Raw genomic sequence first — 26237 nt, 5'->3', positions numbered from 1 at the left:
GAAACAATAAAGTATAGATAGATAGACACACAGACAAGCAGAAGGAAGAGAAGAGAGAAAAATGTAGAAAGAAAGAAATCAGATAAGGTTTAATAGTAGACATTAACCCCTAATAATCACTGGTTTCCATAAAGAGAACACATACATGTCTTTGGTCACATTGAGCAATTGGTTGCCTTAGTATATACAGGCAAACTATGTTGGAAATTTCAAGGGAACTGAAAAATGGTGCTCTTTTTACAGGTGGTTGCTGGACCAGATATGTGTATGTAAATAAAAAATTGTTTTGTTGGATTTCTTGATTTTTTTTTTATAGCCTGATTTGATGTCTGAGTTGGAGAAGGTGTGCAGTGTATTGCCTGTCTCCATACGTGATACCTGTGTTACATTAGTGAATACATATGGACCTGTCATCATTGACCTCTTGAAGCAGGGAGGCAATGCCAAGGTCATTTGTCAGCTTATCAAGCTGTGTTCAGAAGGGGATTCAACTCTACGATTGTCATCTGACCCATTTATCAAGCCGATAGAGGTGCTTCCAGCTGTGTCCAGAAAAGGTAATAGTTACATTGAAAAAGAAAGATCTTAGCAAGTTTTGCTGAATATAGTCTCAGTAAAAAAAATGTTTTTAAAGAGTAAATCACCTTTATTAAAGAGGTTAATTGTTGTGGATTAAGTAAGAGGTGTTTCATGTTGACCAACACGTGGTTGTGCTTCACTCAGTTGATCCTATTCTGTATGAATGATTATCCTATTCTGTATAACAGGAAAAAAAATGCTCCAGTGGTCTCTCCATTGTTATTTATGTCTGTATATTTTGTAACTGCTTGTAATTTTTAACATTTTTATTCATGGATGTAAATTGTTAAGAATATCTTTAGTTACAGTTTGCATATATCACCTGAGTCTGTTAAGAACATAGTATTACATAGGATCTATAAATAGCTGCTTACGTATGTGTTGACAATCAGTTTCTTATTGGCTATGGGGTTCTAATGTTTCTGGAAGAATTCAGTAACTTCCCATTGACTAGGCTAGGTCAATGCAAAATGAGTAGTGTGAGCTGTCACATGAGGTATATTGTGAAATAATATTCATAATATTAATTGTATGTAGTGAAAGAACTGAGGAATCAGATTCATTCAGGTTTTGGAGTCATCCTCATTTCTTGTGTTCCTGTTGTAAGTCTGCAGACGTGTTTTATGTTATACTTATATATACTCTTCGAGAGGAAAAACATTTTTTTGGACTGTTCTGTGAAAATAGAAAGTGCCCATTATTTGGACTATAATATTATTTTGGAACTGTTGTGAAATATTCGAAGAAGTTCTGGACAACACCATCTTGACATCTTGATTCTTGGCAGATTAGTACATTTCCAGATTTGAAATTTATACAGAACTTTCAATTCATTTAGGACTATCATAGAACTTTGTCAAGATTATTCTGGATTCACATCATAATACTAAGTTCCTCTCACATTTTCATTTGTGACTTAGATAATTAAATTCTTTGTTAAGTTTTACAAAACTTACTGGTTTTTCTTCTTTCTTTTACTTTGTTTGTGACCATAGAGTTGTAACACCATCCTTTCAAATTCAATCAAGTTTATTATGCTGCTTTATGATAGATCTTTTCATGATCAGGTGGAACAACAAATTGACAACATTTATTTCCCCTTTTCCTGACCCAGAAGCATTGGCCATCAATGCTCTGTCAGTCAGCAGGGAAGGAGTGTGGGTCTTTGCCTTCCCTCCATCAATCCTGATACCAAAAGTAATTCAGAAGGTGAGGGACATGAACTGATAATTCTTATCACCCCTCTATGAAGGGACAAATCTGGATCAACGTTCTGCTCACCTCAGAAACGGACATACCCAGGAAAGTCCTAGTCTTCATCCACTCTGCTCAATGTTGTGGGTTCGATCCCTGGCCGAGTCGTACCAAAGACTTATAAAAATGGTACTAACAGCTGCCTCACTTGGCGCTCAGCATGAAGAGGTTAGTGTTAGGACTGGTCGGCCTGGTGTCAGGATAATGTGACTGAGTGGGACATCATGCCACATGTCTGCGATATGACGCCCCAGTGCTTGGCATCACTATAAACTGCCACACTGCAGACATCATAGCAATATGACTGAAAAATTGTTAAAGCTACATTCAAAATCCAAATCACACACACACACCACTCTGCTCAAGCAACCCAGGTTGCTGCTGTTCAGAGAAACTCCTCCTTTATGCTTGGCTCTTGTTTGGTATGCCTTACACAAATAGTAATTCAGAACTTAAGTTGTGGTGAGGATCACAACAGCTAGAATGCCCTTCACTTTGAAGGCATACAAGGGAAATATCAAGTTTTTAATTACTGTGTCAGATCATTGATGTCATACTGCTTTCTGCCTCCATTCCTCAACAGGCCATCTTTCTTTTTGAAGACAGGAAGTTAACCCCAATCACCATAAAGGAATTTTGAACCATGATCTCGGACATGTTCTAATGTCATGAACAAGACAATATTGGACACAACAAGGATATTTCTGACTTCTTGTCCAAATTTGGTTTATCCTGACCTCTCTCACTCATGTTATTCCCAAAATGGACCCTCTCCAGGGTGTTGACATGCCTTAACTCATCCAAGCTTAAGCCCCCATCATCCACCAGATAGCTACCATATCAAACTTGCTTTCTGATAGTGCTTGCCACTTTTCCAGTCAACTTGATTACAAAGTCTGGATCACAGTCAAAGTAGTAGTATTCCTGCATCAGTGGTGCCGCAAATATTGGCTAACGACAGTGAAAAAACCCAACAGGTTGTACAGTTTTGGGAATGCACTTGTTGCACTGCTTCAACATGGTCTTTGGCATGTCGAAGCAGATTAAGTACCACTTATATCAATCTCTACAAATGAGGCTATAATGAAGACTTTTCATATCTGGAAGGACTCAGCAGGAAAGTAGTCTTATTTTGATGGTCAGTTTGGTGGTGGTACCCTACTTCCTCAAACAGGAGGGGACAAATCACTGATCTGTGGATTTTGGTTTGGAAATCTCTATACTTGTGCTCCCAGTTAAATACAACTGTACAAATTGGACACATTCCAGGCAGCATCTGTGTCCATGCTGACTCAGTCAAGAAAGGGTCAGATCTTTCATACAGAATTGTCTGTTCATCAATCTTTTATCCGATTTGCATGCTTTAAGGGCATCCAATGATAGACTTTTTTGTGACAAGGTGTAGTCACAAACAACCCACCTTTGTTACCCCATTCCCTGACCCAGAAGCACGGTCCAAGTTCAGGAAATTTAGGGGTCAGAGCTGCAAGGTGGGACAACTACTTGATCAGCAATCAACTTGATCTAGTGATAGATATGTCCAGGAAGCAGAACTTACTGAGACAGCTGCCATCACAGGTATTTCATTTTTGTCAGGACCAGTTCCATCTTCAGTCATGCAGAGAATCTTGCGAGCTAGAATAACCTCCACTTTGTATGAGGGGGAAGTGGTAAGTATTTTGTGACTAGTGGAAAGTGCTGCATTGTTCCTTTGAGTGCCTCAATCCCATAGCTAGCTGATTTCTTTCTCTGTTTGTTTTAGGGGGAAAAAATAGCCCCAGTTACTATCAAAGGCTACGATTCCATTATTTCCAATACTTTCTGGTATCATGGTAGAGGTGATATTGATTATGATAAAGTTCTAAAAAGACTTACTACCCAATTTTGACTTGAAATGACCAAAATTCCTTGCCCAAAATGGAATATCTTGTGGGTTTTGACATGGCTCATTTCAGATTAGTTCGATTGAGTTATGCTTTCTGATAGCATGCAGGGTGAGCAGATTACATGACCTATCATTATCTCCAGTCCAGACCAGATGGATGCACATTCCTTTTGACACTTCCAGACTTGTCCATTTTATTTTTAAAGAAAGAATCTAGTTCTGTTGTGAATCAGCAATAATACTAGAATGTATCCACTTTCACATACAAAGTCAGTAATGTAATACAGCCTGTACTGAAACTTGTTTCAAAGATTGGCGGTCTTGAAAAAAAAGGCAATTTATAAATAAAGGCAAGCAACTTCTTAGAAAATAGCTATTTGTTTCATTAGAAATAAGCTATTTATTTACATTTATTCCCAACACGATTATAAAAGAAGTTTAACCATTACCCCACCCATCCCCAATACCCTCTCTTCTTATTGTTGATGCTCATCCCTTTCTTAATTTTTCAAAGGTACCTTGGCAGGGTCTTCCATTAGATTGAAAGTGGGAGGATGAGTTGCCAAAGTAGGCATAGGTTTGATGCCCCCCCCCCTCTTTTTTAAAGTAGCCAGGTGTCAAGTAAAAGTAGCCAAGTAGATCACCAGACTCCCGGCTGATTAAATTGCTCCATCACCTATGCTTAGGTCTATGTTTAAGGATCCCTGTGCATGACTTGTTGAGAGAGGTGAACTTTATTTGATTATGTTCTTGCTAATTGAGAACAAAATAACAGTTGGCTTCATGTTACTCAGAACCTCAGTATAAGGTCCCATTGCCAGTTTTATAAGAGGAAGCACTGTACCTTATACAGTGTTAATATGCTTTCATATAACTTCACATGATTGGTATTAATATTGTCTTGTATTCTGTGTATGCCAGTCGTGAGTGTATAATTTGTCTATTAAACAGTATTGCTGCATCTGCCAGCCATGAGTGTATACTTTGTGTATTAAATCTGTCATGCATTGCAGCATCTGCCAGCCATGAGTGTATACTTTGTGTATAATTTGTGTATTAAATCTGTCTTGTATTGCAGCATCTGCCAGCCCAGAGTGTATACTCTGTGAGTTTGTTATGAAAAAGCTTCAGAAGTACATTGAGCAGAACTCCACAGAGGTAAGATGCTTGGCTTTTTTAAATAAATTTAAGTTAAGCATATTTGCTTGTGTATACCACACTCATCTATTATCAGTGTAATCAGTTGATGTGTATTGTACCAAGTTTATGTTCTGTTTCAACTTTTGTGCAGTATGAAAACATTATCTGGAGAAAGTTCAGATTCCAAAATGAAGAAAATACTTCTTGAAAACTTTTAGAAGTTCATGAATGAAAAGTCTTCGAAAAGATCTTTTCTTAGTTTGTATTGACAGTGTGTTAATATTAGATAAGTCCTTTTAAACTACAGACAGGTGGCTGAAATTATGGACAGACTACCAAGATATATCTGTCAAGGTAAACTGGACTGAATGTGCCGGTAGGTTATAATTAAGAGTTTAAGCTTCTTTCTTTCATTGATTTCAAGCAAACAGCATAGACCATAATCTGCTGGCACATTTTGTGATGCTAAGCTGTATATTCCAGTATGTTCATGGTCAACAAGGTCTTACAATCCATAACAATACTTTGCCAACAAGGCCTTACAATCTATAACAGTACTTTGATGGTCAACAAGGCCTTACAATCCATAACAACCACTCTGGTGGCCTAGTGGTTAGAGCATCCACCTCGGATGTGGGAGGTCGTGGGTTCGATTCCTGGTCGAGTCATACCAAAGACTTACAAAAATGGTACTAACAGCTGCCTCGCTTGGCACTCAGCATTAAGAGGTTAGTGTTAGGACTGGTCAACAATGTCTTGCAATCACAACAGTACTTTGCCAACAAGGCCTTACAATCTATAACAGTATTTTGATGGTCAACAAGGCCTTACAAGCCATAACAACCACTCTGGTGGCCTAGTGATTAGAGCATCCGCCTCGGATGCGATAGGTCGTGGGTTCGATCTCCGGTTGAGTCGTACCAAAGACTTACAAAAATGGTACTAACAGCTGCCTTGCTTGACGCTCAGCATTAAGAGGTTAGTGTTACGACTGGTTGGCCTGGTGTCAGGTAATGTGACTGGGTGGGACATCATGCTACATGTCTGCAGCATGATGCCCCAATGCTAGACATCACTTTAAACTGCCACACTGCAGACATCGTAGCGATATGATTGAAAAATTGTTAAAGCTATGTTAAAAATCCAAATCACACACACACACACATACAATCCATAACAGTACCTTGATGGTCAACAAGGCCTTACAATCTGTAACAGTATTTTGATGATCAACAAGGCCTTACAATCTGTAACAGTATTTTGATGGTCAACAAGGCCTTACAATCTGTAACAGTATTTTGATGGTCAACAGGGTCTTACAATCTATAAAAGTACATTGATGGTCAACAAGGCCTTACAATCTATAAAAGTACCTTGATGGTCAACAAGGCCTTACAATCTATAAAAGTACTTTGATGGTCAACAAGGCCTTACAATCTATAAAAGTACTTTGATGGTCAACAAGGCCTTACAGTCTGTAACAGTATTTTGATGGTCAACAGGGTCTTACAATCTATAAAAGTACATTGATGGCCAACAAGGCCTTACAATCTGTAACAGTATTTAAATGGCCAGCAAGGCCTTGCAATCTATAATAGTACATTGATGACCAACAAGGCCTTACAATATATAATGGTAATTTTGATGGCCAGCAAGGACTTGTAATACACAACAGTCAGTTTTGCATCTGTGGCACAGATTTGCAGGAATCCTGCAGTTTATTATAAGCTGGTCCAAACTGAATGAATCTGAGCACCAAGAGTCCTGCAGTTTGATTGATGATGGTGCAAATTTTGTACTTGGTTGAAGGATAATTATTTTATATTTTATCAAAAAAAGAGACTTAGTTGGAACAAAGTGCTGTACAATAGCATTCTATTTCCATCTCACATCACATTGTCTTTCATCAACACCCCACCTTTTTTCTGGTACTAAAATATCAACACCCCGCCTTTTTTCTGGTACTAAACTCTTGACTTATCTAGGCCTATCATATATATTAACATTTTTGTGATCCTATTGGACAGGATAATTAAATATTGCCATATTAACTTTGCATCATATGCTAACCTACCTGTACAAATATAATTGTAAATGTTTTATGATAGATGTATATCTTTATTGCTATACAAAATTATTTTGACATGAAATGATTGCAATATCTTGATGTTAACTATAAATAAAAAATAAAATGCATGTGCAGCAATTGTGGTTATTTTTTCTTCTTAAACCTGCTGCATTTTGACCTTGAAAAATGGTAATCTTGCACAAATCTGTTATGAGAGACCATATTTCTATCGAGATTGGGTTTTTTTGTTGGCAGAAGAGGTTGTCTCACAAGTTAGGCCTTACTGTGTTTAAACGTATAGACTTGTGCCGATATTACATTGATATTACATGAAAAATGTAGAGAAAACGGGGGTTTTTTTTGCAGTTATCTGCACAGTATGTTTGGAATAGTATTTCATTTCTGTATATTATTTTGTCAATGAAGAATTTTACCATTAGAAACTTTGGTCATGAACAGAATTCTGTTCTTATGTTCTCCATGCAAGTTCACTCTGAATATAAAAAAGAACATTACTGGATTAGTTTTAGATGTTGTAACAAAATCAGATGATTCGATTGTAGCACCACCAGCAGAGTATGTGCCAGCCAGCAGATATTTGAGAATACCTTTAGTTGAACTGTCAATGGAAGTGGTTATGGCTGGAAAAGTCATGATGGGTTGTTGTGTAAACTGTATGAAGAAAAAAAAAATGACACATTTAATGTAGGATGCACCAACTTTAGGACCGTCACAAGATATGGCACTTAAATTCAGCTGGTCATAATTTAGTTGTATGGGTAGAATCAATTAAAAGGATTTTTAACAGATAGTTACTTGCCTGCCTTAATCTTACATCTTTTAGCACTATCCCATATTAGTATTGCTGAAGTTAGGCATAGATTTAAGAATCTGACAACCTCAGCAATTTTAAATTTCATAATTTAAAATAACTTGTTTGATCAACTTAGCAATAATAATGAGCTAATTTTGTCTTGAATATACCCATGTTTGACGTACATGAACACCTACAAAATGAAACATGTTTTCAAGTAGTAAATATTTTTAAAATTGTGGAAAGGTAATACAGGCTAAAAATAACCTTTTTCCCAAATGCCTGTTTTGAGGATATGATAATCACTTGAAATATGTTCTTCCATTTGACCCATAATTCTAAAGTAAGACTGCTGAATTTGTTGTATTGAATTTAGAATTGGTCCACTTTTGGACATTGAGGATGAGGATTTGTAACATACAACAGTATTTTGTTGGCCTAGAAGGATTTGCACTGTATAACCAGTACTTCGATGGCCATCAAGGACATGCAATATATAAATTCAGGGATGTGCAATATATAAGAATACTTGGATGGACAAAAGTGACTTGCCATATATAACAGCACTTTCATGGCCAACAAGGACTTGCAATTTATAACAATACTTCGTTAGCCAACAATGACTTGTAATATTCAACAGTACTTTCATGCGCAACAAGGACTTGCAGTGTATAACAGTACTTTGATGCCCAACAAGGACATGCAATATATTACAGTACTTTCATGCCCAACAAGGACTTAAAATGCCTACCATAGCTTTGATGCCCAACAAGGACTTACATGCCTACCAGTGCTTTACTTTGATGGCCAACATACAACCGATGCTCAATACAGCAGTCTATTTCACAAAGTGAACTTTTAATGGGAGGGAAGTTCATGGATTCTGATTGCATGAGCCCTTACAATGATAAAATTAACTTTTTAATTTAGTTCACAATTTATAACAGTTCACAAAAATTTAAGATCATTAAACTCATTGAGAGGAAAGTAAAATTTCGTCTTTAAAATCCGATATTTTTGGCAAACATCAAATCTTTTTATGCTATAGCTGCTGAGGTTACATAGAGCACTGTATTTCTTATAACACTACCAATGTACTTAAGTGATTTTCTATTTTGCTAAGAAGATAATGTGAGTTTATGTAAGATAAATAGACATATAATCATACAGACAGAAACATATACAGATGCATAAAAAAAAACTGCTATAGGAAAGTGTTCTAGAATCCATAGCAATACATAGAGGATTTTTGCCACCTCCCTGTTGCAAGCATTGTATGTTCCAATCAATTTTAAATTCCAAAGAGCTGTTATTTCTACATCTTTAAAATATACATGAAAATCTCTTTGATACAAATGTCTTGAACTTGTGTTTTATGCTCACTGCATCAGTAGCAAGACCACCCCCACCCTCTGTAAAAAAGCTGTGTAAAGTATGAGCAGTAAAAAACTTATTTTCTGGATTTAGCTTTACAGAAAAAGTACTATCCACAGTGGATGGTTGGTTTGGAAACCTAAATTATGTAAAATATTGCGAACTTGAGCTTTTTGTGGGCATTAGAATTTCAACACAAAAAAGTATATATTATCACGTTTTTGTTGTTGTAACAAAGCTAGGATAAGGGTACCAAAACAGTAGTTGGAGCATATAGACCTATGTTTGTCTGTCCTTCCATCTATTCATTCAGCAAACATTTAGCAGTGTTTTGTGTTTATGTTAGTTTTCAGGCACTGTGAGTGTGTTTGTGTGTGTGTGTGGGGGAGGAGCATTCATGTTCCATGAATACATTTTTAGTTCTTTTCATGTCTATAGGCACAGATCAAGAAAGCCCTAGAAAATGTCTGTACCTACTTCCCTGCCACCATTAGCCAGGAGTGTAAGGACTTTGTGGACCAGTACACTGATGTAATCATCAGTCTGCTACAACAAGAGATTGAGCCTGAAAAAATCTGTTCTGCCATTGGACTGTGTTCTGGCAAACTACTTAAAGCTTCTCAACCTGTAATGGGTAAACAAAATTAATGGCATTTACCCATTGGATAATTTTCTTATTTTTGTCAGATAGTTTAAGACAGTTATTCTGATTAAGAACGTGGGTGAAATTCTTTGTTAGAAATAGTTTCAATTTGTTGTATAATCTTATTTTTTTCTTTTAACATACCAGACCTGCCAACTCTTAAGATTTTGCCATAAGTCTTATGAAAATTACCCTTAAAATACTGACTTGTGGCATAAAAGCAAAAACTACGGAAAAATGATAATTGACAAAAAATCCTGAAAATATGTTCATCCGTGTTTGATTTGGATCCAGGTTTCATATTAGGAGTAATGAAATTGGTCAGGGAACCAGACTAACTTTACAGCAGCACGTTAGCCGCTTTAATACGCCCTATTTGTTCATGCGAAGCATCTGCATGATCAAACCGTTGATCATATACAAAAAAAATTTTAAATTGTGTCCAGAAATAAGCCTCTTGGAAAGTATTAATAATCAACAAAGGAAAATTAAAAAGGAATATTCAGATTCTTGTGAATAAAAGCTGGAAGGGACACAATTATTTTTATTGGACATCACATGCCAATTTGAGTATGACTCGTGGCGGGAAATATGTTTGAGGTCGTCATGTGAAATGGAAAAGAATTTGAAGGAATTATGTCAAGTTGAGAGACAGCAACAAGCCATTGAGCTGCATAGGGTTTGGAACTAAAATGTGTGCACTGTACTAGTGGTAAATAAAGTCTGCACATACTTTACAAACTTTTCAGGTGAACATAATGTTTATCATCGCTGCTTATTCTGAATACTGAACTTTTAATTACGTTTTTCAGCCTTACAATGGCAGTTTATGATATTTTGTTACACCTTACTGAAAACTGGTCAAACTTACAGAAAAAATCAACTGCCTTACTGATATGCAATCGTCAGGGTTGGCAGGTCTGACATACTGGTTTTGTCTGTCTCTAGGAATAATTTTCTTACCTGTTAGACAACTTGTCTGATTAAGGGTGTGTGCAGTGAAGAATTTTAAGATAAGTTTAATCTTGAACAGATTAAAGAATGTTTGTATTACTAATTCATACATGTATATCAATACATTCTTACTACCACATTAAAAAAATGCTGACATAAACAAACCGCTTGATAATAACATCAGACATACATTTTTATGATTCCTTATTATTTGTATTTGTTTTGTGAGTTTTTAAACACTTTTCCTTCCTTCTTTAGCTCTAGCTTAATTTTGTATGTCCGTCAGTAATTTTTTAATATTTTCATACAGTGGGTGTACCAGCTGTTGGATGTCAGATCTGTGAGTTTGCCATGCATGAACTGGCAGATGTACTCAAGCAGAATGCCACCAAGGTAAGGAAATGCACATCTGCATACCATAAAATTAGGATATTAAGCTATTTGCTTATTTTTTGTTCAGCTGGTCATAGACTGGACAGCTGTTGGGATGGCCTGTTCACTGTAGTCTATTAGCACAAGTTTGTTACCACTTTTCCTCCTGAACTACATAAAGGATTGACATGAAACTTAACATGTACATTCATCCCATGGTCTTATTGGGCCTAAATGAAAATGGTGCTACTGTGAGAGTCGCTATTTCTGACATTGAGATTATCATGAAACTTGTGTTATCATTACTTCTCCTCCTTAATGGATGGACATATCAGCATGTATGTATGTATGTATGTATGTATGTATGTACTGTATTTTCAGAGAGAGAGGGGGGAGAGATGTTTTTTGCCATGGCTGCAATCCTTAACTTATTGCTGTTCCTCCCGAATGGAAAATAATAATTGACATGGGGTTTTAGCTAGAAGACTTTTTATTAAGCCTAGTTGGTCTCAGATGAAAATAATGGTACTTGTACATCCAGTATGATCACCACAATGGTTGTATTGAAAATCTTGATATTGCTACTCCTCCCGAATGGAAAGTTATATCAACATGTTTTCATGAAAGATTTCTTTTTACGTCTACTTGGTCCTAAATGAAAATGGTGTTGATATTGCATGCAGAAGGGGGGCCCAGAGTGGCCAAGTTATAAACCATTGCCATCTCACCTATCTCTCCGTGGGTTAAAGTCTCAGGTTCAGCCAATGTGGGTATCTGAGAAAGCTTGCCAGTAGCTTCTTGTTGGTTGGTGGTTCTTGGGTGGGGGTGGGTCTGGGTTCTTTCTCCACCAGTTACTGGCCACCATGTATATTCTATCTGGTGCTGAAAAATGGTACTAAACCCTACAACAACAACAACAACAACAACATGTAATATGGACACCATGGTAGGCATCTTACAAATTTTGTGTTACTATTTGTCCTGAATGGAAGATCTTATTAGCATGAGGTTTTAACAAGACATCTTATGGTGTCTAATTGGTCTCAAATGAAAATGGTGCTTATTTGACCTATAATATGGCCACTACACTGACCTCTTGAAAATCTTATTACTACTCCCCCCCCATATCTTGTCAACTTTTCACCAAAACACTTTTTGTGATGTTTTGTTTGTCCTAAATGGAAATGATGTGCATCTGATATCAGTATGTCTTCCATAGCTTCTGTCTTAAATTTTTTGTTAATGCCATTCTTTTTTAACAGAAAGTTGCATTGAATTGGGGTTTTTGATGACAAGACTTCTTACAATGTCTAGTTTGTCCTAAATGAAAAAGGTGCTGATTGTACATTAAGTATTACCACCATGGCAAATCTTAACACTACTCATCTTAAATGGAAAGTCTTATGAACCAGAAGACTTCTTATGGTATCTAGTCGATCCTACATGAAAATTGTGCCAATCTGCCCTCCAGTATGGCCTCCACAGCAGCTAATTTGAAAATCTTGTTATTGCTTTGAATTATCACTGGTGGTTCCAGTGCTTCAGTTAGAAAGAAGAAATGGCCTTTACATGAATACCTGAAAATTATTTTTAGTCGGTAGGGCATCAGTCCCTTCAAGGGACTTTTCTTTTCTTTAGCCCGCCTTGATCATTAGAAAGCATGATCATATGTTACAGTCATCAGCCCCATCAGAAGAGTTTTCTTTAGCCCGCCTGGTCATATAACAGTATGGTCTTATGTTATAGTCATCAATCCTTCTGTCAGTATTTGGTCATTGCCACTCTTGCTTGCCATGTTTTTATCCAGTTTTAAACCTGGGATATAATATAATTAGTATATTGGATGAATTTGAATATGAGGGAGATCTGCACATATTAATGAGGTGGTCTTGCATCTGTCTGGCGAAGCTTATTACCACTCAGGAGGATATATTTATAATCTTTTGCCATTCAAGGGACAGTTTATGATGTGATTTTGAGTAAATTTGGTAAACATGTAAATCTTGGTAAAATCTTCAGAATGAAGATAAAATCAAGTTTGATAGTTTACATAGGGTGTGTTCTTACAGTGCTAGGTAAGCCTGCTTAATGAAGCAATGAACTGCTGAATTATGTAAAGCAGGTGTCAGGTCCACTTAAACCTTTTATAAATTAGGGTGGGTCTTGTACTTTTATTTTTTGTATGTTATTGATGAACATGCATGCACATATTTGTGCTCTAACAATGCTTCTAGACCCCATATGCCTTTATTTTCTATGTGTGCTTATTTTCCATATCAGTTATTTTCCATAATCATTTTGTAATATAAACACTTTGTTATATAAATCATATTATTTCAGGATCATAATCAGGAATTTAGTACAGGTTACTTACTTGTGACAAAACAGTAATTGGAATAGGTTAATAACTTTGCATAGTCTCTTGATCAAAGGACTGTACTTTAAAGGAAAGAAAATTTTAATCTCTTTCCATGACCATATATGTTTTACCATCACTACTATTAGATACATAGAAAACTTGTTGTGTTATTGAAGTTTCACATAACATTTTTCAAAAATGCTGAATAGTTGCTGTCTGCACATGATCAGTTTGTCTGATTTGATAAACCACTAAACTATATCAGGAAATTACCTTGTATTATATTTGGACATGACAACCATTCAGAATTTGGTGGAATTATTAAGAATTTTTAGGGAAAATTAAGCATTCCAAATTATATTGACAGAATTCTGAGAAATCAAAATTCTGGAGGGGAAAGGATAGAGGAAACAATTTTAAATAGGAGTTTTCTAACTTGACACCAGTATTGAAACAGTACTTCAGCACTAGTATGATTGACTTACATAAAATATACTTTAATTCTTCAAAAACAGAATTAAGTAATGAAAAATCAGTCAACTTGAATGTAAAGAGGAAAAAAAAAATAGCATTAGAGATAAAGAGAAAATAAATAATTCACGAGGAAAACTAATATTTATAGTCATTGTTTTGACAAAAAGTGTTGAAATAATTCAAGGTCCTGGAATTGGAGGAATTGATTCACTATTATTTTTGGACCTTGTTGCTGACTGAGGTATGTATATACTCTAAGCAACATAACTGTATAGAAGTTTGTCATTTTTACCAAGCCTGATGTCCATTCCAGATGGGCTGCCAAGTTTCCCCAAAATGGAGTCTTGAATTCCTGATAAGAAGATTACTTTTTTTTGCCTTGTATTATGTCATGACATCACATGTTAATTCCACATGTCCAGTATATTATGAAATGGCTTTGTAACACATTATATAGGTCATATGCTTTTATGTCTTGCAGGAGGAGATTGAGCAGGCTCTGGAAAATCTCTGTGCACGTTTGGCAAGTACAGTTGTAACAGAGTGTGACAATCTGGTAAAGCAGTATGGACCTCTCATTATTTCCCTGCTGCAACAACTTAAGCCAGATCAAATCTGCACTGCACTGGGTCTCTGCTCTGGTGTAAAGATTCAACATGGTCTAAATGTTCCCTCATTCAAAGCAGCACAGAAAAGTAAGCTGAATTTCAGAGTGAATTGGAAGCCAGTCATAATATTTTTTTGTATTTATTATTATCTAGGATTTTTTTACAAATGCTTATGAAAAAATGAGCACAATTAATATTTGAAATAATGGTGAGATATTTTTAAAAAAAACATGCCAATAATTCAAGAAAGATGTCTCTTTTTGAGCCCTACCAGCACACAATTCACAATTCACATTACCAAGATGTTAACAGCAATGTACTGAACATGTATCAGAAATATATATAACCATAATGCATATGTAATTAACTGGATATTATAAATTGTTACCATAATTCATATGTACTTAAGGGGATATTATAAATTTTTGCCATAATTCATATGTACTTAAAAGGGATATTACAAATTGTTATTGGGGCCCCGAGTGGCCGAGTGGTCTAAACGCTCTCTGTTACGGATCACTGCCCTCTCACCTCTGTCTACGTGGGTTTGAGTCTCGGATTTGGCTAATGTGGGTATGTGAGAAAGCTTGCCAGTAGCTTTTCGTGGGTGGTTCTTTCTGGGGTTTTCTTGGGTTCTTCCTCAACCATTAATACTGGCCGCCATGTATAGCCTATCGTGTGCTGAAAAATGGCATTAAACCCTACAACAATAACAACAACAAATTGTACTTATGGGGATATTATAAATTGTTGCCATAATTCATATGCATTTAAAGGGGATATTATAAATTGTTACCATAATTCATATGTACTTAAGGGGATATTATAAATTGTTACCATAATTCATGTGTACTTAAAGTGGATATTATAAATTGTTACCATAATGCATATGTACTTACAAGATAGATTGTTACTAGTACCTGGCAGTCTGATTAGAATTGAGGTCTCCAACATAGTGGAGATTGGATAGACATCAATATGAAGTCCTGTTTCCTTGACCTTTTGACACACATATAAGGCCATGTTTTTTTGACATTTTGACACCAATTCAAGGTCATTTTTTGTTAACCTTTAGAGCCACGAATCACATTACAGCTTTCCTATTGCTGAAAGTGAAAAATGTCATTGAGAACACATGCTTACACCACTCCCTTGATAACTTGCACCCTGATAACTCGCGAACCCGCTTATAATGTGGGGTCAGGTGTGGATCCCATTTTTTAAACCAGAAAATACCCCAAAAATTGAACCCTATTTGTTGAACTTGAAGAAAATCGTGAGCAAAATTGGTAACGGAAACTTTGATGTTTCACTCGTTTTATCATTGAAAACGGTAGATAGGACCTGGAAATTTTAATCAACACTGTGAAATATCAAATTTAAAATAGGTCATATAATTTTTTACATATTCTTTCCAAACGACATTCCTAGTACACTACAAATAACAATATGTAAGGAAATTTTGATCGATGAAAATGCCACTCACTCCGAGTGGAGGCAGTACTTTAATGAATAAATACAAATAAAATAATTTTTTTAACAAAAATTTGTGTTCTAGTTCTATCTTTTAGTTCCTTTTAAGTGTAATCGTCATAAATGCAATGTGTCCTCTTGTAATTAAACTTAAAAGCCATCAATCTACTGTAACAGCTATGTCCACAAGCGTTTCTTGGAGAACCTAATTAAGTGCCGACAGTGTTTTGATAACTGACTTCTGGAAGTTTTTGTTGTATTGTTGCACTGAATTAAAAGTTGTCCTCCTTTGTATTATCACATTAATTACGTCTTTTGAATCAGATAAAGGAGGTGGAATAAAAGAAGAGTTAAAAGGCACGAAAATCCTACAAACTTAAAATCTAGTGGCCCCGGTCATATGTCAGGTGAACTCACTTCGTTTGATCAATCGAACACTTATAAATGGTATTGTGTATGTAAAATAAACTAAACTGTGATCAAATATAACAAGGCAGCCAAGCGAAACAAATACTTTGTAAAATAAAGAGCTTGATTTCACAGATACAGACCATTGTGGGCAAGCGAGTTTCAGAGAATTCTTGAACTGGCACTTAGAGATATACTCAAGGATGATAAGTTTCATTATTAATTCCAAATAATTAATTTATGATATCAATTTTGTACGAATTGAGCAATAAAAAAATTGAGTTTCAATGTAGATGATTGTCTCACGAAATAAATGTTGCGTGTTTTTGAATAAAAGGAATCTTGCTTGGTGGTGTATCAACAGTTAGTCTAGTTCCCTGCTTGTGGACTCCTGATTTGGCAACGATACTAGTAAACACCACTATGGGAGCCAGACTCATCAAGAAAACAAAAAGCAGTGACCTATACACAGAATTGTTTGCGTACAGAAGATGGTTGTAGAAACCAGTTGGAACGATCTTTCATATGTTGGACATTTTGAAAATAAATGTACGAACAACTTCATTAGAAAAAGCGCATCATTAAAAATTATTACTGACGTGATTGTAAAATAAGGATTCAGTCAATAAACAGCCCAGTTCCCAAATGCCGTTTCCCCTCATGGTTTTCTTGATGTCAAAGCGATTTTTTTTTCTTTCTCAATTTTTGGAGGTGCCTCGTTAACTCATGCCTTGCACATACTGCGGCCTATGTTTTGGACCCCGTTGTGCACAAGTTATCGAGGGAAAGATGTACTTTCAAATTTCATGGACTTTTAAATTGGTTCTAAGTAAATCTTGATTTTATCAGATTGTATTTCTCAGCAGCCATTATTTTGGGCTTAACCTAAGATGCTTTTAATGATTGTGGTGAGATCTAAAGAATCCATACAAATTTTTATTGAAACTTAAGAATTTTATTGTGAAGAAATCAGAACAGTCCAAGAAATATAAGCTGTTTAGTCTAGCTGATCCCTGCTCTTACCCATAAATAGGTGTCTATTGTTTAAGTCATAATAGTTATGTTTAAACTCAAGCTATGCCCACTGAGCAAAATTCAGAAACCATTGCACCCAATATTTTACCTAATGGTCCAGATAATATGGTCTCTTTACGTATGTGTGTGTTTTAGGTAAATGTTTAAAGCAGTCATTTGAAGCAGTTCTTTTTGTGTTTCACCAAAGTGTGTTGGTTTGATATTTATGTTTTTCCAAATAAGAATTTTTGCTTGAAAAGAATTGCATCTACTTGAAATTTATAATTTCAGCCCAGTTGAAGGCAGGTCCCACATGCATCATTTGCGAATTTGTCATGACAACATTGGATGAGCTGCTTAAAGCAAAAGCTACTCAGGTAAATGAATTTAATGTATATTTTATGTAATGCGTTTAGCAGTAAATACGACATAACTCAAGTGCAAACAAGATACACTCTGATTGGTCATTGCATAATTCTGCATGTTAGGGTCTAGGGTGTTTTGCTTGAAATGGGAAGAGGATTAAGTGTCACATATGTAACATGTTTGATACAAACAACAACTTTGTTCCTTCTTATAGCAGATGTTAGGAATGTGGCAAGAATGAAACAGCCCACTAAACTAAAACTAATCTAAAAAACTAATTGGTTATGTCAATAGTAATAGATTTAATCCCTTGTTAGATGTATGGGAAGATTTTGATTTTTTCCATGTGTATGTGAATTAGTATCATTTGATCCATGGGAAGGTCTTGTTAATAGTTATTCAAGGATTACAAAATGTAGTATTGCAGTGTAATAAATATTTCTGTTACTGTACCTAATCTGTACGATTCCAGTAAATTATGTGATCCTGTTAATGTTACTTTTTCTTCCAAGGCACGGAAGTGTCTAAATATGCAGTAATGCTGTCAGGCCACGTGCGCATGCTAATCACTCTAAATTTATTGTGACATGATTTGAAATTTGTTATGCATAAGAACTTGCACAATTAGACCTGTCAATAATCAATTTTCTGGCCATGTTTTTCTCTGTGTTTTTCTTTCTGCTTTAATCTTGGTTACTATTGTGCTTTTGTGTGTCTAGTGGCCTTCTCCGTTTGTCTTTGACACTAAGGGCACATAACTGGAAATCCATTCAGGCAATTCACAAGTTGATAATTGGTAACTTCAGAGTTCTTCTACCAGGATTTCTGGCACAGATCAGGATACTGAAAGTGTAAATGATAACTTGGAGACCATTAAAACTTAGGATGCTTCTCCAGGGACATCTGATTGAGTCAAACAAAGTTTTTCAGAAAATTGGTTGACTTGTGTAAATCAGTCTCACATTGAACATTCTGATGTGTCCAGATCTACTACTTGTGTTAATCAGTCTCACATTGAACACTGATGTGTCCAGATCTACTACTTGTGTAAATCAGTCTCACACTGAACACTCTGATGTGTCCAGATCTAATACTTGTGTAAATCAGTCTTACATTGAACACTCTGATGTGTCCAGATCTACTACTTGTGTAAATCAGTCTCACATTGAACACTCTGATGTGTCCAGATCTACTACTTGTGTAAATCAGTCTCACATTGAACACTGATGTGTCCAGGTCTACTACTTGTGTAAATCAGTCTCACATTGAACACTCTGATGTGTCCAGATCTACTACTTGTGTAAATCAGTCTTACATTGAACACTGATGTGTCCAGATCTACTACTTGTGTAAATCAGTCTCACATTGAACACTCTGATGTGTCCAGATCTACTACTTGTGTAAATCAGTCTCACATTCAACACTCTGATGTGTCCAGATCTACTACTTGTGTAAATCAGTCTCACATTGAACACTCTGATGTGTCCAGATCTGCTACTTGTGTAAATCAGTCTCACATTGAACACTCTGATGTGTCCAGGTCTACTACTTGTGTAAATTAGTCTCACATTGAACACTCTGATGTGTCCATATCTACTACTTGTGTAGATCAGTCTTACATTGAACACTCTGATGTGTCCAGATCTACTACTTGTGTAAATCAGTCTCACATTGAACACTGATTTGTCCAAATCTACTACTTGTGTAAATCAGTCTCACATTGAACACTATGATGTGTCCAGATCTACTACTTGTGTAAATCAGTCTCACATTGAACACTCTGATGTGTCCAGATCTACTACTTGTGTAAATCAGTCTCACATTGAACACTCTGATGTGTCCAGATCTACTACTTGTGTAAATCAGTCTCACATTGAACACTGATGTGTCCAGATCTACTACTTGTGTAAATCAGTCTCACATTGAACACTCTGATGTGTCCAGATCTACTACTTGTGTAAATCAGTCTCACATTCAACACTCTGATGTGTCCAGATCTACTACTTGTGTAAATCAGTCTCAAATTGAACACTCTGATGTGCCCAGATCTACTACTTGTGTAAATCAGTCTCACATTGAACACTCTGATGTGTCCAGATCTACTATTTGTGTAAATCAGTCTCACATTGAACACTCTAATGTGTCCATATCTACTACTTGTTGTCAAGATCTAACAAATGAGGCTTGTGTGTTCTTTTTGTGTTTATGTCAAAATTTTCATGGCTGCACCTTCTTTTGGGAGAAAAGGGCATGTTCAGAATCATCTGAATATGAAGTGTTAATCAGTCTGAATTTAGAACTGTTGGCAAATTTTATGGGTTAAGATACCCAGAACAGTACCTATAGCAACAATTACTTTGGATCCTGTCAAAGGTACAGCACATGATTCCACAATGATGATTTAATTCAGCAAATAGTGATGATGACAATGATTTTGAAAGTTATGAAGTAGATTAATTATTGGAGCTAAGGAATAATTAATGTAAAATATCTGTTAGCGATTTTGAGCTGAATACAGGTCTGAGTTAATGGTTATATACATGTTGGTTAAATCTGAGTTACTGGTTATATACATGTTGGCTAAATCTGAGTTTATGGTTATATACATGTTGGTTAAATCTGAGTTACTGGTTATATACATGTTGGTTAAAAAGAACACAAACATCATGTGGGTGGGTCAGGCTGTCTGTTCAGCAGTATTTTTAAATTAAATGGATAATATGCAGCTGTATACTTTCTTTTTAAGGCAGTTTTTTTGAATGAAGAATGCTTGCATTCGATCATAGATCAGAATTCACCACTTTACCATTTAAGGTCAGCATCATATGGAAACCTTCATGTGCTGAACCAAGACCTGAGCAGATTTAAAAAGCATCCAGTACTCTGGTACAATCTGTTCAGTACTTTTCCATTGCCTGTGCAATGTTTGGAAAATATTGCATTATTGAAGAAAGGATACCATATGTATATATTTTTTAAATAATAGATTATAATAAAACTTAGTATTCAAAATTCTGAAGATATAAGCAAATTAGTGATTACTGTTAACTTGTTGTGCAATTAACAGATATTATGAACATGTAGGTTTAACTAATAGTTTATTTTATAATTGTTACGACTTTATGGTCTTAAACTAAGTAACAGGAAGGAGAAAAACCAACAAGTTTTGAAAACTTAAATAATTTAATTCTCAAAGATATGAAATGAAAATTTATGAGGAACTAAATCCAGAATAATCCTAAAAGTTCTATAATTTGTTTTTCCTAAATTAGCAGATGACAGAACATAAAATTATTGCTTTTCTTATGCTGATTACACAGTAGATCATTGCTGATGTGAACAGTCTTGGATTTTGTTGTAAAGTCATTTCAAAGTCAAATAACTTAAAAGTGTTGTTTCCAGAAATGATCCAGGTTTTTCATAACCATGGTTACTCTTTTGCACTCATGTGCACAAATGCAAATGCATGAACATGCATAAGGCTGCTCACTGGATGCAAGGATTTGGAAAGTAGAACAAAGATTTAGCAGAACACTTTATGATAGTGGTGTACTTAACATGTACTCAGCATACAGAATCATAATATTGACAGCCAGCTTGTTACATGATATCACAGTTCATATATTAACATGTACTCAGCATACAGAATGATAATATTGACAACCAACTTGCTATATGATATTGCAGTTCAAATATTAACATGTATTCAGTATACAGAATCATAATATTGACAGCCAACTTGCTATATGATATTGCAGTTCAGATATTAACATGTATTCAGTATACAGAATCATAATATTGACAGCCAACTTGCTATATGATATTGCAGTTCAGATATTAACATGTATTCAGTATACAGAATCATAATATTGACAGCCAACTTGCTATATGATATTGCAGTTCAGATATTAACATGTATTCAGTATACAGAATCATAATATTGACAGCCAACTTGCTATATGATATTGCAGTTCAGATATTAACATGTATTCAGTATACAGAATCATAATATTGACAGCCAACTTGCTATATGATATTGCAGTTCAGATATTAACATGTATTCAGTATACAGAATCATAATATTGACAGCCAACTTGCTATATGATGTCACAGTTCAGATATTAACATGTATTCAGTATACAGAATAATAATATTGACAGCCAACTTGCTACATAATATCACAGTTCAGATATTAACATGTACTGAGCATACAGAATCATATTGACAGCCAACTTGCTATATGATATTGCAGTTCAGATATTAACATGTACTCAGCATACAGAATCATAATATTGACAGCTGACTTGCTATATGATGTCACAGTTCAGATATTAACATGTACTCAGTATACAGAATCATAATATTGACAGCCAACTTGCTATATGATGTCACAGTTCAGATATTCAGCTTTCTTATTATCAACCAGTCACCAGATAAATTGCTATCTACATTTCCATCTGAGTTGTCTACTTTTACAACATTTCTTGCGATATTGTTGCATTGATTTGCTGGTTGTAATTTTGATCCAGCTATTTTAAAAGATAGCGACAAGGCTGGTTAGTAATCATTCTATAATTTGAATATAAAACATCATTGGCTGAATTCCCAAATAACTTCAAATTTTCACATTAGATTTTTGTTGGAGGTACTACCACTGTAAGGGGCCCAAGTGGCCGAGTGGTCTAAAGCGCTCTCTGTCACGGATCACTGCCATCTCACCTCTGTCTGTGTGGGTTTGAGTCTCAGGCTCGGCCAATATGGATATGTGAGAAAGCTTTCCGGTAGCTTCTCGTGGGTCGGTGGTTCTTTCCAAGGTTTTCCCAGGTTCTTCCTCCACCATTAATACTGGCCACCATGTATAGCCTATCTTGTGCTGAACAGTGGCGTTAAACCCTATAACAACAACAACAACTACCACTGTATTACTCAGGTCTTCATATTTGTTGACTCTGGTCACCTGACTGCCTTTGTTTTATGTCCCACAAGAACAATGATGGGGGCATATGATAGGGACATTTACTGTTACCTGTGTCCAGTCTGGTCATTTGTCTGCACTTGTTTTATGTCCCAGAAGAACAATGATGGGGGCACTTACTGTTACCTTTGTCCCCTCTGGTCTTCTCTCTGCCCTTGTTTTATGTCCCACAAGAACAATGATGGAGACATTTACTGTTACCTTTGTCCATTCATACATTCATCAGTGATGCTTTAGATCATTTTATGTACTATTTGAGATAGCCAGTTTTAGTTTTCTTGTATTTACACTTCTGTTTGTACAGTCATATTTTATGTGTCATGTTAAGTTATTAATGTTTTAAGTAGGTCTTTCATTTCTGTTGATCCAACTGTTTTATTTTGTGCATGTTAAATTATGAAGTCTTGTTTTTGGTCCAGTGTTTCTGCATTTTATGTTTGTGTCTGTCAGCCAGTACTTTTTAATGTTTTTATGCCTTGATTTTGGTTCTTTCTGTCTGTCTGTCTGGATTCAAAATGTCCATCTGTCTTCCCAACAAGCTTGTTACCAAGACGGTGAAAGAAACCACTCGGTATAGATAGATTAAACATTCTAGCTTATTTTTATCCAAATATAGATGGCCTGATGAGATTTTCAGGCTCTTATGGCAGTTTTCAACTTGTTTACACAATTTAAAACTTTAGGCACTTAAACCATCTGTGTATAGCCTGTCGTTTGCTGAAAAATGGCATGAAACCCTACAACAACAACTTAAACCAACTGAGAGAAGACAAATTAAGTTTAGTATGATTCTCTGTAATCATGTGTAGATAACCTGACTGGAAATTTCAGATCATTACAGAAGTTCTTAATTTGTTAAAAATTTGATGACTTTTGGACTTTCCTTTTTTGCAATAAAAACCTTTTTCAATAAAAATCTTGTCATTGTGGTTTGGCAGAGACCACTTCATATAGACAAATGAAATTTGTTAGGCATGTTTATATACATACAGTGGAACCCCGTGATAATTGGGGTTTAAAAAAATTGGATCATATTAACAGCCAGGTCACATTAATGTGGGGTTTTACAATATTTTACTTTTTTCAGAGAACAACTCATTGGCATATATACATGTATTTATGTCTAATGTATATGATGAGTAGGGTATCAACACCATTTACCATCGTGCTGTCGTGGCATGCAGTTCATCCATAATGCATGTAATTCCATTGAAAAATTGCACACAGATTTACAATATTCAATAACTTTGTCCCAGATTATTGTGTCTGAATTCAGCGTCTAATATATATCATGAACAGAGGAGTATTAACACCGTTTACTTGTCGTCTGATATCGTACTGTTGGGGCTTGCAATTAATCCATAATACATGTAATTCCATTGCAAAAATTGCATACATATTTAAACTATTCAGTAATTTTGTCACAGATCATTTTGTGTCTGAATTCAATGGGAAAAATTAACAGCATAATTAGGTTAAGAAAGACGAATCATGTGCACAGTTCATTATGTTCCAGGGTCTCTGAATGGCGTCTGTACAAATTTCATACTGCTAAAATTTTCTCATATGCATTTATCCATTGTAAATTTACAATAATTAACACTTGTACGCCTATTCGTTTGAATGACTACAGCAAGAATAATTAACAATCAGCCCATGCTTTCAGTGTGCATATAACTTTTACCTCAGATTTTGGGAATATCGAAAGAAGCATGTGAAAACTACTATACTAATCATTGTGCAAAGTGCAGAGAACGACTTGCTTTTTTGTGAACTTGCTTTACCATAATGATTAAATATTTTTATAAATACAGTGGTACCTCGGGTTACGAACTTAATTCGTTCCAGAACTCGGTTCGTAACCCGAAACGTTCATAACCCGAAACATTGAAATCAATGAAATAGAGACAATCCGTTTCAAGATGAAAGAATCGTTCTTTTTTATTAACATCCGGTCATTTACCTGACAAAGCGCAAAGAATACGTGTACTTCACGTATTAAATGAAGAGAAAGAAAACAACCAAATAAATAAATGTAAAATAAAAAAAGATTTAGTCCATCTTTCTTACCAAGAAAACGATCATGGGAAATTTGTCACTTTGTTTCCTATTCTGAATCATTAGTTTCAGGAGTTTCTTGTCGCTGTTTCTTGGCAGCCAACTGGGAATCTTTCTGCACCAAGAAACTATCAAGGGAAATTTGTCGCTTCCTTTGCTGGAGAATCTTTCTGAAGTGGGCCATCGTGTTATCATTCATCAGGTTTACTGCCCTGTTAGCAACAAGTTTGTTTGGATGATGGTTCACAATGAAGTCTTCGACGTCTGCCCACTTGCTGCAAATTTCTTTAATCCTGGCAGTTGAAACAGTCACTGGCTCCTCATCATCGGATGACTGCTCCTCCTTTAATGTCTTTAGCTGTTCATTCTGAAGATCCACAAGCTCATCTGTAGTGAGCTCTCCACTGTGGTCCTCAGTCAGCTCCTCCAAGTCATTGCCATCGACTTCCAGGCCCATTTTTTTTCCCAAAGACACAATCTCATCCACTACAGCTGTTGCGTCTGCCTCTAATCCTTCAAACTCTTCTCTCTGGTACACACGATGGCCAAACTTTCTTCCAGGCAGACTTCAAGGTACGGGTGGAGACATCATTCCAGGCCTTGTTAGTACTGCGTGGCCTTCGTTTGTACTGTACGCGATCGTTTGTCTCCGTTAACCCTTGCTCTCTCTCTCTCTCGCCTTCGTTCGTAACCCAAGGCACTGTTCGTTACCTGAGACAAAAAATTTTCGAAGTTGTTGTTCATAATCCGAATTGTTCGTGACCTGAGCCGTTCGTAACCTGAGGTACCACTGTAATAGGAAATTAATAACGAGTTCATAAGCAAACACCATGCACCTGTAAAACCCGAAAAATTAGTACAGTAGGCCTGCAGTGGTCACGAGTCACTTTTATAAATTTTTAAAGCTGAATGCATGTACAATTTCATACCATTTCAATTTCCAGCTAATAAAGCAGACATTATTTACTGATCAACTGATTGCATCTAATAACACCGCCAAGCCCAGCAAACATGTTGGCAGCTTTCGTTTTTTTTTAATGTTTATTAAATTGTGAGAATCTTTTATCAACCACCGCATTGTCTGCTGCTTGGTTGTTTATACAGTTAAAGGAGAAACACATTTTGGCCATTGTTTGAGCAATGATTGTATACAGAATTAATTGAAGACAATCACAAAGACAACTTACTGGTTTTACTCATGGATCAGTAATAAGTAACATTTCTGATAATGTTTATTTCAAGGACCTGGTGAAATTGTTAAAATTCAGAAACTATGCCACAGTCATATTATATTAAAATTCATATGTGAACTCTTCCCCAAAATGATAATAAATGTTTTACACACTATTTCTCGTACTTAAAAAAAAAATCCTGATACAAAGAAATACACATGTATTTAAAATTTCAGGAACCACGCCA

The 26237-nt window shown here is 35.7% G+C and overlaps 1 protein-coding gene across 2 annotated transcripts in view; it reads left to right on the top strand.

The window, feature by feature from the left end:
- LOC149802580 (uncharacterized) overlaps nt 1–26237 on the top strand; it is a 139416-nt gene that overhangs the window by 95398 nt on the left and 17781 nt on the right. For both annotated transcript variants that reach the window (XR_016420062.1, XM_089951852.1), the window contains exons 21-26: nt 317–557; nt 4797–4876; nt 9553–9748; nt 11022–11104; nt 14398–14611; nt 17711–17796. Coding sequence is in view for 1 of the 2 variants with exons in the window: in XM_089951852.1 (XP_089807978.1) it covers nt 317–557; nt 4797–4876; nt 9553–9748; nt 11022–11104; nt 14398–14611; nt 17711–17796 (900 nt within the window). In the remaining variant the exon portion in view is untranslated. The remainder of the gene's footprint in view (nt 1–316; nt 558–4796; nt 4877–9552; nt 9749–11021; nt 11105–14397; nt 14612–17710; nt 17797–26237) is intronic.

Source organism: Sinohyriopsis cumingii, chromosome 3, assembly GCF_028554795.1.
Source record: "Sinohyriopsis cumingii isolate HCF-2022 chromosome 3, ASM2855479v2, whole genome shotgun sequence".
NCBI classification, from domain to species: domain Eukaryota; kingdom Metazoa; phylum Mollusca; class Bivalvia; order Unionida; family Unionidae; genus Sinohyriopsis; species Sinohyriopsis cumingii.
The sequence above is the reverse complement of the archived record's forward strand: the minus strand, read 5'-3'. Positions and strand labels throughout refer to the sequence as shown.